Source organism: Patagioenas fasciata, chromosome Z, assembly GCF_037038585.1.
Source record: "Patagioenas fasciata isolate bPatFas1 chromosome Z, bPatFas1.hap1, whole genome shotgun sequence".
Lineage (NCBI taxonomy): Eukaryota > Metazoa > Chordata > Aves > Columbiformes > Columbidae > Patagioenas > Patagioenas fasciata.
In genome coordinates this window covers 72,563,569-72,578,267 of record NC_092560.1, presented here as the reverse complement: position 1 = coordinate 72,578,267, position 14,699 = coordinate 72,563,569, and the positions used below count along the sequence as shown (strand labels likewise).

Sequence of the window (14,699 nt, the reverse complement as noted above, 5' to 3'; positions counted from 1 at the left end):
GACTTGGAAATGAAACTGTATGAGATAAAGAAGACTCACATGAAAGTTTCCAGATTCTTAAAAGGGTTAAATTCATGTATTTAAAAAAAATAATAAAATCAAGCTTCTGCAGCACAGAAAGCTGTATGATACACTGATCACCGGTCCTCTCCACTGTAAAAGAATCCATCATATGTCTTAAAGAAGACACTTACAGAAGTGTCTAAAGACATAAGAAGTATGTCAAGATCCACGGCAATAAAACAGTTGCAAGAGAAATCTATCATAGCCTTCATCCTTATTTATGCCTTCAGCACAGCAGCAAAACCTGGATATTTAGGCCTTAACGACTACGTTGTGCTCCCTCCAGTGCAACTGTGCAGTCTTCAAAAACAAAAAAAACCAACACCACAGATGAATAAACTTAACTGTAAAAGAAACAAAAAAGAGACAACCTACCCGCAGCCACTGTTTCTCTGTGAGGGCATCACTGTAATCCACATCCCTGCGTTGACGGGACCCTCTTCCAAATATCTTCTCTTCTTCTTCTTCACATGTAAGCCTTTCAACTTCGGCATCATCCTTAATAATCCAGGAAGGTAATTCATCCTCCTCCATCAAGCGAGGCTTACGCTTGGGGTTTCTGGCATCCTCCCTGCGACGGTCCATGTCCATGCGCTGAAAGAGCAGTTGGGAAAGGATAAAAGAGTTTTAAGGGCAAATATTAAGTGAACCATGGAAATTCCCGGCTATCTAATGATACTTTAAACCAAGTCCTTCACAAGTATTTCCCTTCCACAATACCTCGAAATACCTCTAAAATACAACTATAAAAAGAAGAAGCTACACTTGGTTGATTTTGAGTTAAGTTCACTACTCCGTAACTAGCTTTTACTGAAGTAACTGGGACAACAGAGAAGTTAAGTGATACAAAGCAGATCACAAGAATGCTGTTGTGTCTTGTTAATTAAACAACTCCCTTTTTTGAACAGGTTTTACGGTTTCTTTGTATTCATAAATGTGACCTACAAATACTAATCACTCCTTGACAACATCCCCAGAAGGTGTTATTATGTAACTAAAAAGAATAAATGAAAACATCCCAGTTTTGTGACCTGGAATGTCAGAAGAAGAAAATTTAAAAGCTGGTATTGGAAAAAAAGGAATCAGGAGAGAGAATTAAGAAATTCAGAGAAAAGCTTGCCTACACAGCCCCAGGAAGCCAACATGCTTAAACCACTGATTTTTTTTCCAGGTGGGACTGCTGTACAAATCAACAATCAGAATACATACAAAAAATATCAGAGGAGGTAAAGTCTTTAAAAGTATTAGAAGGTAATCTGAAGACTTTAAGCTGAAATAATTACATAAATCAATTTCAAGTGTGGTGAGCAACTACCTCAGAAAACACATATGGCTACTCAGGATACATTCCCATGATGTACTGTAGTCTCGTAATCCTGTTGGGGAAGCATTCTGTGAATCTGATTCGCATTTTTGAAGTAGCCCAAATCAGTTAACACAAACAGCCTTTTCAAACAGGCTTTTTGAAGAGTCATTTAATACTTAGACACTCACTCATCAGTTGCTAAGCAGAGAAAACGAACAGGTGGCCACTAAGCATTTAATTTTTACATTTGAAAAACTGATATAATTAGACTGGTATCAGAATTGGCTGTAGAATCAGAACAGGCTACTGCTTTGGCCAGTAAACATTTGTAAAAAGCATTTTCGATTATGTGCAATTCTCCCTCTTGCTTGTAGGATGTTGCACTTATACTGGATGCCAACTAGACATTGTTTTATACCCTTAGCCAAGACAGAGACATGCATAAATTCAGAGGTATTATCTAGCTATAGGGACAGCTCAAATCCAGCCATATTTACTAACTGAGACTTAATAATGGAACTGTTGAATATGGTCAATCTTCTCTCATCTTGGCACTGCTGAAATAGAAACATTCCCAAAATACTGCTTCGGGCACAGCATCCTGCAAACTATCTTCATCATCTTGTCTGGTGCCCTATCTGATTTCTAAACTCAGTGAAAAGCAGAATGTAAGATATGTGTCTTCAGTCTGCAGGTCCAGCTACATTTAAGAAGCAACTATAAATACCTGCAGGTTCTCTCCATCCTTCATTACCGCAAACAATGATGAATGGGCTGTATAGCCTTTTATTTTTTAGAGATGTACAGACTTCCACATTTCACCTTTTAAAGAACACACCATTCAATCTGAACTCATTTCAAAAAATGTCTCATTCAAGCCACACAGGTGGCTTGGTTTCATGTCAACTTGGCAGTCAGCAAGCTGCACTGAGAGAAGGCCCAGACAGGACAGGTGGGATAAGTTTCTCTATTATTTAGCAGAGAACTTCAGTGAAGTCAGGAACATCATATTATAACAACATTAAGTATAACAAGTGAATGCTGAAACTTTACTTTTTTTCCCTGATAACCATGTTTCTATTTCCAAAGCAAAGACCAAAGACTACAATAGTATACATAAACAGCTGTCTTCTAGAATAAAAGCACTTAGGAAGGAAACTTAGAAGACATTCTCAGTTAATCAGAGATATATGAGAAACAAACAGCCATTTGTTTTTTTTCTTAGGATACTACTCAAACCACTTATCTCTGGGTAATATCTGGTCCTGTCTTCCCATATCTTACCAAAACATGTATTTCCAAACCAGATCTACCTTATTTTACTGTAACTAATTACGTAATTGTATTTACAGTGTCCTTCATGAGGTCTAAATGCTAGAAATAAAGTCCTACACTACTGATGATTACACGTAAGAGAGGAACTTAAGTGCTGGCACAGTCAAGGCCTAAAACTTCCAATTTAGAAAGAACACAGAGCACTGCTGGCTTGTGAACTGTGACTGGTTATCCTAAACTTTTAAATTATTACTAAATTAGTCCTTAAAAAAAACACCCAAATCACTTAGTGTAAAACCAGTAATTTATACACTCAGTTGCTGCTATATTGCCATTGTGGATTCAAGGAGATAAATGATTGGAGTTGTGGCATCGATTCCGGTGAGAGGCCTTCCTTGAAAGGCCACTCTTTCACTTGAAAGTCAGGTTTTACATCAAGAAATTGTATTTCAGTAAATATAACATTAAAAAATAACTTAAATATTCCAGGAATATTAACATTTGTTGAAGTAGATTATTATGAAAAGACAAGAGTTGTACACATCACACTGAAACACTGACTCTTCCCCAAATATATTCTGAACTTTTTTACAACATGATTAAGTATCATCGTTTGCAATGAATGTGAAAGTTGGACAGTGTGACGTTTGAGACTATCTAGAGTTTTTACCTGTTGTTGTGTATGTGGAGTCTCTGAAAAGGGGAACAAAGTCCACTTGTACATATTCTGTTTCTGAACAGTGTATTTGGCTCTACAGCTATATCCCAGGATATATGTCAAAGAATACTTATAACCTGAAAAGTGACCACAGAACAGCTTCTTGAAGAACCCACCTACTCTCCTGCACATTGTTTCGGAACTTCTCACTTTAACTAAGCAAAATACATGTTTTTACACCTGTAAGCCTAGTTAAATGAATAAACCCAAACACATTTTTCTTGGTTATTGAAGTTTGCTGAATTTTGATTATGTCTCCACAACTTTCGCAAAGGCAATGAGGCAGCACAGACATCACTGAGTTAAGGAGAATACAAACCTATCTGTGCTCCTTACCTGACTATGCAAGACCTAAAATACTGATAAAAAGATGACAAGGAATCCTGACTGCCAAACTTGTTTTTCAGACTTTTATAACTAAACAGTTCACTAAAATGAAAAAGCAAGTCTTTATTAACAGTTAAAATTATTTCTTAGCCATTAATATTTAACTTTCCTGTTTCTATCTTAAGTATTTTCAAACCCTGATCTTTCAATGCATGTTAGTTTTGAATCTTCAATTTTTCGTTACTTAACTACCAATGGTTTACTCTCCCTTAAAAACTTTCAGGCAAATGAATATGAAAAACATAAATTCAGCCCACCCAGTGCTAAAACTGTCTTTGCTCCAGGACCCTCAACTGTTTAACTGAATGGTTGCTAATAGCCTTCAAACGTAATCCAAAAAGATGAACTTACAGAAATTTCCTGCAGACATAAATCCATCAGCTACTTTCAACCTATGGATCAGTTCTTCCCTTTTCAGTCTGAAGGAAAAGTAGTGAGCAGCTTATTCCAGCAGCACATCAGCTTTCACAAAACTGAGGGTACTTTCAGCCAATAATTTGGCTGAAATTATTCCTTTTGAGTTTTGGATCAAATGACCATCTCTTGGTTTCTACCATGTAAATCTCCTTACACCCGACTCTCAGAAGGAAAGTTTAAAAAGACAGGTGTCTGTAAGCTCTAACTTTCTGTGTAGGGATTTCAGGTCTGAGATAAGACTAAATGTAACTTATGGTAGCAACTCAGCAATGATAAAAGGCACAGCCATGTACGGGAATAAGGCCTTTGCCAACTGTGCACCTGAACAACTGTCCCTTATGTAAAAAGGGCCCCTACACATCTGTGTACCAATGAAGTTTTACAGATAAATCCTTGAGCAGAAGTTGGTGAGGGAGTGAAAACCTGTGCTCCTATCAGTGGTTGCTTCTGTGGGCACCACCCGATGCACTTTCATTCATGCACATACAAGTGTCTGTCCTGCTGCACCGTGCGGAACAAAGCAGCCTCTGTAGAATTAGAAGGGATGCCACTTTCAGTGCTTAAGTATTCCCTGTTCCTGTGCCAGTGATTCTCAAAGGTCCTTCAGCAATCCCCATGTGGTACACACACCAAAAGGTAAGAGCCATGCCTACACTGACGTTTTAGTAATTATTCCATCAGGGTTGTAGCAGCATTAAAAAAGCGAAGTTTTAAAGAGTTGCTCACATTTGGACCACTGTGACCAGCTCTATTTCAGTAACTCTTCAAATGTTGTAGCAGCAGAGACGCAGCTAACTGGGCCCTTGACAAAACCATCAGCAAACCCCAGCTAACTCACAAAGAAAACAGCATTGTCAGTATACTAATTTACTATCTTCTTAGTTCCTGTAGTTGTCATTGTGTCAAGGTTTAAGGTAAGGCAGCAATAAACCATGGCAGATGCTCCCTGTTACCCCCTCACTTCCCGCCACCCCTTTCCTCTAGATCGGAAAGATGATAGGAAAGATAAGGAGGAAGGAGGAGAGACTTAAGACTTCAAGTTGGAGAGTTTTAAAGGGTTTTACTCATGCTACTAATAAATAGAGAATATATACCCAATATACAAAACCAATCTCGAATGCTCGATGTGGAGCTGGCGTCACTCCAGCAGCGGAGCTGGGTGTGCGGAGCTGGTGGCTCCAGCAGGTGCAGCTCAGGCCCCCGGAAGTCATGGGTGGGACTGCACAGCAAACCGGAACCTGGCTGCAGGGATGCAGGGACTGAGGCCTGTACATCACAGGCAGACAGACAGGGTCCCCTCTGGATGCCGGCCATGGGCGAAGAGAGAGTGACCCTCGTGATCACCCTCTTACATAGGGGATATGACGATTATGGGATGGGATACTTCAGCTCTAGTAACCTGTTCCATCCACCCCTCCTCAAACACACCCCTCTCACAATGGAACGTGGGAAAACTTATCAGACTTTCTTGGCTATCATAGTAATAAATCTAAACATGAGTTTCTTCAGCATTCTGTTGGTGGTCTTACCAGCAGCGAGTACAGCATCCGAGGAAAAGCAGAAAAGCATAGCCACCTAGAAGAACTTAGCTGAAAGAAAAACCACTGTTCCACTATGCTGTCTGAAGGATCCCTGAAGTCTTTCTGTCATGTGAGGAACCTATATTTAAGTAGACTACCTTTCTTCCCTCAGATAAACAATGCATGTAAATAAAGCCTATTCCACCAAAAAGGTTTTCTAAAATTGGAACAACAGGTTAAAGCCTTTGTTAAAAACACTATAGAAGATATTCTACTTATGATCATATCATCCTTACCATAAAGAGATCAAATTCCTCCTCACGTCGAGCAATCATCTGATTCAGAGTCTCATCATCAGGAACTTCGTCTTCCTCCTGGTTATGTAGATGGATAAAGGTATTAGACAGAAGCTACACATAACTTGCAGTAACAGCCTCCATCAGGTCAGTGTTGCACTGAACTTCCTTCTGTCACAACGCGTGTCAAACACTCAAAATGAAACTAAAACTTTTGAAGTGTTCGGCAATTCAGAAGTAATGCAAAATAGACAAAATTGGAGAGACGACTGGGACTTATCAACACCTTCATAAATTGAGAACGAGGAAGTGAGCAAATATGCAACCAGGAAATTCTGGGTTGTGGTTTTCCTGGGTCAAAAGCTTCAGTTAAAATATATGCATTTCCGTTTGCTGTTCTACAGTACTCCCATATAAATACTATTTTGCATTATGAAGCCTTTGCTGTCAAAAGCAAGGAGAATTAAAAAGTCCAGGTTAAAAAACAAAACAAAAAAAAAGTGTCATTATACTGGAAACAACTCTGCTGAATAACTCTTAATCATTACCTGCTTACAAACTGAGATGTGAACTTCTGATTTCAGACAAAATGAATTATTTCATCAAAGCAGAAACAGTCCTCAGAAAAACTTGGAACTGTATAATTCAACTAAAATGTTAAACACCTATGATATCCACTTAAACAGAGTCCACAATGTTCAGTTTCCCTCCCTAAATTATTTTCAAAGCACATGGCATTTAAAATCTGACAACAGCTCAACACAAATAGAACTACAGACTGCTTACTGAACCTATGTTACAGTATGCTGCAGACCTAGAATTTTTCATGAAAACTCATGTTCTGTACTCAGTGAAATGCAAGTATAGAATGCTGTATACAGTTAACACTCTGTAGCTTTTTCCCCAGAAATAAACAGAAAAGGTCTTTAACTATATCCACACATTTTGTCTCCACTACAAAGATTTTTACACCTTAGAAAAAAAATGTTCTTTCTAATGCAATTCCCAACAAATACCTTAATGTACATATAATTTCAATTTTAATATGAAAAAAGCAACAGGGAAAACGATAGAGAGCTAGCTCTCACTTCTAGTCAGTGCTCCTTCAGCGTTCCAGAAAATGAAGTTACACAGTTACACACAAGGAGAGGAAAAAGACTACAGATCCCTTCATTTATGATCATTGAAAAATGTGACCCTCACGAAAGTTTCACATGCTTCCTATCATCTCAAAGAGAGCAACTTGTGACCTGCAAAAAATAAGGGATCCCACAGCAGAAGCTGCAACAGTGTCCACATTATCTGTGGTTACTCTGAATAATCGTATTGCTAACAAGGTATGCTTGGCAGAAGAAAAAAATTATAAACACTAATCCCAACAAAAAAAATGCCTTCATGAGTATATTATTCAAATATATCTTTCTAAATGCAGAGAAATTACCTCTTTGCTTTATCTAGTATTGCTAACAGAAAAAAACAGAGTGAACAGGAGAGGAAAGAAGAAAGAAAAACAAGGGGAGTTTTGAATGCTGAATTCACAATAACTACTAAGAAAGTACAAATAGAATCCGGTGCTATACATAAAAATGTGAAAAGTTTTGATATGCAAGTTTAAAGCATGCTTAGTATGGGAATATTTAACGAGGTGGCGATTAAACAATCTCATTATTAGATATGCTAGTCCATATTTGCAAGTAAAAGTTGTTTTGATATTAATAACTTCACCAAGAGATTTACTTTTTCTTGTCAGTCTCCCATTTAATATTCAAATTTTGTTTCCAGCTCTATTGCAAAGAATAAGCAACGGCTGACCAGTGCACAATGGTGCAAATTCCATCCTATTTATTCACCATATCTGAAAACCAGGTGACCTCATTTAAGATATAAGCTTTTCTGGAAAAAGCTTTGTTTAAAACAATTTTTTGGCAAAATTATGAAAGGGCAGAATGCGTTTAAGTCACAATGCCTAATTCTACCCTAAGATTTAACTGTAACCATCACATCATAACCTATTACTGTGACCAAAAACAGAGAGAAAAATGAAGTTGTTTCTTTGAATGGATGGTAAGAATATGAAGACATTTCTAATTTCAAAGGAGATGACAGTCTCTGTAACTGATGAAAAAATGACTCAGTACTTTCTGAAACATCCTCTTGCTGATTACTTCTAACTACCTTACCTCATTTTCTTCTTCATGCTCCAATATAGCCTGTAGGAAGGCTCTTCTTTCATGGCTTGAAGATTTCTGATCAAACATTCCAGCCTGAATAACTTTTTGATCTACATTCAGCTTATACTTTGCGGCTGCAAGTATCTTCTCTTCCACACTGTTCACAGTGCACAGTCGCAGGACTCTAACTTCATTCTGCTGACCAATTCGGTGAGCTCTGTCTTGGGCCTGCAAGTCCTATTAGGCAAAGAACAGACAGAGTGATTTATACTGTAAGTGTGCTACAGAAATTGTTCTCTGCTTAAAGGACATTATAATGCTGAATTCTTTCTGGGATAAAAAGGAAGTTCTCAAACAACAGTTCAACTTAGTTCACATGGGTGATTCCTCATTGTTTTCTTTACCAAAACTTCATCAGACCCAGGTAGGGGGAAAAGTGAAAGGAAAAAACACAGATATGCTCTGTACAGTGTAAATGCAGTAAGCCCAAAACTTCTTGAAAGCATGTGCAGTGACTGAGAAGGTTTGGTTATTATTTCCTTCTGTTCAAAGCTCTTGCCCTTCCAAGCTACTATGAGCCCTGAAGTAAAACATGCCTTGAATGCAGGAAAAGAAAGCAACAAAATTACTGTGAAAAAAACCATATATTAACTTACCTACTAAAGGCCATTGCTAGTTCTTAAATATGTTAACTAAAACTTACTTGACCTGTTGATTTGGCTTTTAACTTGGAATATTTGTGTTAAAACAGCTTAAATATGACCTTCCTCACCAAAAGATCCTAGATACAAGACCGTGAATCAATGTAACTACTTTTTGGTCAGATTGTGGCACTTAGAAATGGTGGAAATAAACAGTGCACTGCAGGTCATAGGTAAAGACTTTATTTTGCTAATTCAAAATCTTCTGTATTTTCTTTGGGGAAAAGAGAAATCCATTAAATCCTACAGATGATGTGTTTCTACTTCAGCATAGGCAGATAGTGAAGGGTATCTAATCCCAAAATGCTATCACAGTTTTGTTGTACCTCACAACACACAGATTTCTTAATGTAGAGGAGAAAAAAAAAAACCGGGCAATGAGTTCTCCTATTTCAGTCCAGCACCTTGCTTTCAGTACCATTCTTAGCTCTCACCTCCCACAATTACCTCCTGAGCACATATGATGCAGGTCCTGCAAGCTAAATGTGTATTTGAAGCTTGCATTAACGGTGAAGCTACAATATTAATTTGTTTATGTAATAATTCTCAGAAACACAGGAAAATGGTAAAGTGAAGACATACAGGTTTTAACTTCTGGAACTACACCATTTAAGTGCTACACTCCTCTTTCCCCTCCTCCCCAGCTATCCCTTTCTAGGACACTGCTAGTTAAAATGAACAAATTACTCCCATCTTCAAGAGAAGAGAAAACTGCCTGTATTGAAAAGGCAGCTGAGGGGAGACCTTATCGCTGTCTACAACTACCTGAAAGGAGTTTGTAGCGAGGTGGGTGTCGATTTCTTCTCTCAACTAACAAGTGATAGGGCAAGAGGAAATGGCCTCAAGTTACATCAGGGGAGGTTTATAATGGATATTAGGAACAATTTCTTCACTGAAAGGCTAATCAAGCATTGGAACATGTTGCCCAGGGAAGCAACTGAGTCACCATCCCTAAAGGTGTTTAAAAGACATGTAGATATGGCACTTAGGGACATGGTTTTGTGGTGGACTTGGCAGTGTTAGGTTCACATTGGAACTGATGACCTTCAGGGTTTTTTTCAATCTAAACAATTCTATGATTTGTAACTTAAAAACCTGCTCAATGAATACTCCAGAAAATATTCTGTAATTTTTATTACACTGCAAAGATTTATTGCTATCCAACTATTGAAATATACTGTACTCTGCATTAAACTTGTCTGTGAAAGTGACCTAAAGGTCAAGAAAAATACAAAAAATAAAGTGCTTTCTCAGCTGCTTTTAAAACCTATAAATATAATTGCTCCAAATTTCTTACGCCTTGCTTTAAATTGCTCATCATGGCATCTATGGGAGTACTGCCTTGGAAGTTCTACGTAAGACTCTTTTTAACATAGCTACATACCTCCAGAGATACCTAACTTATGTTCTTAAAAAAAAAAAAAAAAAAAAAAAGAGGTACTAAGTGACAAAGATTTTAGTTACCTCTTCCAGCTTTTTAAAAATGAGCTGAAGTGGTTTGATACTCTCTTCTCCTGCTGATCTGTACTCACTACTACCCACCTACACCAACAGTGTAAGTTCAATGTCCCAGGCCAGGACTGCTGCACTCATATGGCCCCTCACTTCCCGAGACAGGCAGTGCCCTGCACAGCCTTTACTAAAATATTGCAAACTATGTACCAAGACTCAAAATGGGACTGACTTATTAATGCCCCGAGGTTACAGAATGAGTACAGTTACACAAACGAAGCAGTTCTATAAGGACCGTAGCTCTGAGGATTCCCTGTGACTCAGATAAAACGCACACAGGCACAGAATCACCTCATAGATTCAAGCCAAAACATTTCCTGATTATAGCAATTTGTCCCACTAATTCCACTCAAAGGGGCATTTTATGACTTACCTGGATGTATTCTTTTCACCCTAGGCTATATCCCCAATTTAAAGAAGCAACCCACAAAAAGCATCACAATGCATATTTCATGAAGATAAGTAAATAAAAATAACCTGGTGAGGATTCCAGTCACTATCAAAGATTATAACAGTGTCAGCAGCCTGGAGATTTAAGCCTAGCCCTCCAGCCCTTGTACTCAGCAAGAAGATAAAGTATTGTGACCCAGGTTCATTGAACTTCTTCAATAGAGCAGCTCGATCCTCTGATTTTGTTGTGCCTGAAAAGAAAATAAAAAGAAAATACCCTATAACAAAAATGTGAACTGAAATAATATAAATAGAATGTCAGTTGCTAAAGGTACATGTGAAAGGGAACTTCAGCTCACTTGCTCTTTGCCACCTCTGCCTCATTTTTCAAAATACAGAATAAACACTGGCCACGAGTGTTTTGATCAACTGCTTATCACATGTAAGAGACAGACTTCTAAATACCTCTTTTTAAGTATTTCTTTTGACATTTTAAAGTGGACTGTAAAATGTTGGCTAACATTGTTATACCTTTTTATGGCTGACATAAATTTCAATTGAATTTACTATAAACAAACAGAAGAGTGTTCCAGCTTTGATGAATGCCTTCTGGCCACAACAGCATCTAAATATTAAGTTGCTTATCTAGAGATTTATCAAAATGTCAGAGTAAGCTTTCAGAGTCATAATTAATATAAAAGGGTTTAAAATTCTTAAAATATCCTATCTTGAAAGTGATGGTGTACAATGGCTGGGGGAGAGCAATCAATCATAGTGAAAACATACACAAAGTTCCAAGTGAAAAATAAGCCCTGTGCACTCTGGCAACTGGATGAATCTCATGTACTTTGACAAACATCTCTTTGGATCACCTAACATAGCCCACTGTTTGCGTTTTTACACTTCTGTCTGTAACTGAAAACCAAAGAGAGTCTGCTATTTTTATTCAGGTATCCGTCTATGTACAGAAGATGAAGTTTTCCTGTTACTGTGGTGGGTTGACCCCAGCTGGCTGCCAGATGTCACCCCACACACACATCTCTTACTCTCTGTGCAGGGAGAGAAAGATGGAAAAGCTCCTAAGCTGAGATAATAACAAAAGCAAAAGCTGAGCATGAAAGCAAAGCTAAAAGAGGAATTTATTTGCTACTTCCCATCAGCATGTAGATGTCCAGCCACTTCTTGGAAAGCGGGGCCTCAGCACCCATGATTGCTTGGGAAGACCAATGCTGTAACAAGGAATTTTCCTGCATCATCTTCCCTTTCCTCAGCTTTTATCGCAGAGCATATCCCTCTGGTGAGTTCGAGCCAGCTGTCCCAGCTGGTCCCCTCCCAGACTCTTGCCCACTTCCAACCTACGGGCCTTGGGGGTGCAGAGGTGGTTCTGGAGAAAAAGTCTTTGCACTGTGCCAGGCCTGCTCAGCAACATCCACACACTGGTGCGTCACCACTGGTGTGTTACCTATCCTGCCCAGCCACAAACACAAAGCACAGCACTACATGGGCTGCTAGGAGGAAGGTTCACCTATATCCCAGCCAGATCCAGTACAATCACATAGCCAAAATGCTGGCCCACAGAGACCCATTCCCTTAAGAAGCACATGATGTGAGTAGAAAATGTGAGGAGAAGGCTGGATAGAATCTACCTATATGTTAAATTTCAGCATGGAAGGTGATATGTCATCACAAAACCAGAAAAGAAGAAAAAAGGGTACATCTCACAAATTTAATTAACTACATGCAAGACCTTGAAGAAAATAAAGAGCCATATTTACCATATTGTATATTGCCATAGACATTCCATAGCACGAAAAATAATTCATTTTTAAGTACATGGTGTAAGGTAATTTAAAACATTTAAAATGTCATATAATTCATCTTTCTTGAAGGGAAGCATTAAAACACCTGCAGGTCACAGGTGCAAGGATGGCTTTGCTAGAATGGTACTATGTTCTTCAGCCAGTTTTGACAAAGACACCCTGTGGCACAGTGACACAGCTCATTTGTGTCTCAGTTTCATTATCCCACTTTATATTTGAGGATAATAGCATTTCAAGTTTGTGTTCATTAATATTTGTAAAGGAGGAAAATAATCCTCAGCACGCTACCTTACCCTTTTTTTTTCTTTTCATTTAGCTTACCATCAAGACGCAGGTAAAGGAAATTTCGGAAGGCAAAGTAGTCTTCCATAATGGTCATAAGTGATGTCATTTGGCAGAAAAGAAGCACACGATGATTAGTAGCTCGTAACTTTGGTAGAATACGATCGAGTAGCTCAAACTTCCCTGAGGCCCGATAAAGTTCAGCTCTGTTGAAGAGAAAAAGCACAGTAAATGCCAGAACAAGCACACATTTAGAAAATTTTGCAGTCTAAATAATCTCTCTGAGCTGATGATGACTGCAGCAGAGAGATTATTCTACTTAGGATAAACAAGCCTAAATGCACTTCTCTTTCTTTAAAACTATTTATGTTGATTAAAATAAAAAATAAATACCCATGTGAATTCCTACTTGGAAAGGATTTTTCTTCACTTACAAAAACTGTGTGGACTTTTAACCACACAGAATACCTTCCTTTATGAAACTCAATTCTGTTTCATTACTTATCAAAACACGCATTATTTCCCAGCTAAATCAGTGTTTTATCAGTGAAGACATTCACCTGCTAGTTTTGTGTTCAACTGCCATTTACTGCAGCTGTAACTTTTATTTACCAGGCATGCATTAGAAGCGATGCACTTTCCACTCAATTGGTATGCATGTGAAAGTAAAATATTCCAAATTGAACTAAAATACAGAGATTGGAAGGACTTTGACAGGATATATTCTTTAACTATATAACCTCAGTAGTCCGGAACAATGTTTAGTTGCTTTCAGAAGCGCTCCTCTGTATTTTACACTATGAATTGCAAAACAGGCCCTTAGTACTGAAATTCAAATCGTAACTGAGAAAACTACTAGAAGTACACAGGATATCTACATCAGCATCACAGTGATATGCCTTACAAAAATTAATTTCACATAACATTTTTTATAACCTCGAGCTTGTACTCTCAAAATATGATTTATCATTAGAAACAGTATACTTAAGTCCACAAGATACATGGCCTTCTGACATGCACATGTACATCATCAGCAAAAGACTAAACTGTTCAGGAGACAAGCAGACCAGTATACCAGTCAATGAGAAAAATAGTCTGGTATACTGGTTACAGAAAAAAAAAATAAATATCATTAAGAACTGAACAGGAAGGGAGTCAGGTGGAAGACACACACAGTCCCTTTAGAAAGCATTTATTTCTAGACAGTTGCACAAAGAAGTGCCAAGAAAAATATTTAAAACTTTTTTTCTCTCAAATAATGGAAGAAATGCTACTTTAATTTACAATAGAGATGGTAAAGAGGAAAAAGCAGAAAACAAAAGGAAAAAGAAAGAGAAGACAATCCCAATTAATAACTCTGAAGAGTCATTCCAATTAATTTCAGATGTTATCTAAGCTATTTCAAAATAATGTTTTGCAATCTTTTCTGTCTGTCACCCTGAAAGAGATGAAGGCTCATAAAAAGCTCATGTAACAGTTCTCATCCTGTTATCTTTGCTTTAGGTATGTGCCATGTGTTTCCTCTACTTTTCTATAAACTGCTGGAGTTTGTTAGCATGTTTCTTCCAGAAAAAAATATGATGCAGTAGCTCCACCACAACATTACGAAGAGGAAGAAAAACTGAGTTACCCATTGATGACACCATTTGAGTAGCCTAAATGTTCAGCGAAGGACTCCTGCAGAGTTATAAGCAATAAAAAGATTATTACAAACTACACAGTAACCCAAAATTATGCATTCTTATATCAAATAAATTAAATACATGAGTGTTTGGGTTTGAGTTGCATTATGTTCATACTCTTGGAATCCACACTGTAGCAACAGTGCTCTGCTTAGTGTT

At 37.9% G+C, this 14,699-nt stretch overlaps 1 protein-coding gene across 4 annotated transcripts in view; it reads right to left on the bottom strand.

Annotated features, from left to right (window-relative positions):
* Positions 1–14,699, bottom strand: part of SMARCA2 (SWI/SNF related BAF chromatin remodeling complex subunit ATPase 2) — a 120,362-nt gene that overhangs the window by 36,874 nt on the left and 68,789 nt on the right. For all 4 annotated transcript variants that reach the window (XM_065860203.2, XM_065860205.2, XM_065860204.2 and 1 more), the window contains exons 23-28: positions 14,489–14,535; positions 12,898–13,064; positions 10,844–11,007; positions 8,163–8,390; positions 5,983–6,060; positions 439–657 (exon numbers count right to left, since the gene is read on the bottom strand). In XM_065860203.2, coding sequence (XP_065716275.1) covers positions 439–657; positions 5,983–6,060; positions 8,163–8,390; positions 10,844–11,007; positions 12,898–13,064; positions 14,489–14,535 — 903 coding nt within the window. The remainder of the gene's footprint in view (positions 1–438; positions 658–5,982; positions 6,061–8,162; positions 8,391–10,843; positions 11,008–12,897; positions 13,065–14,488; positions 14,536–14,699) is intronic.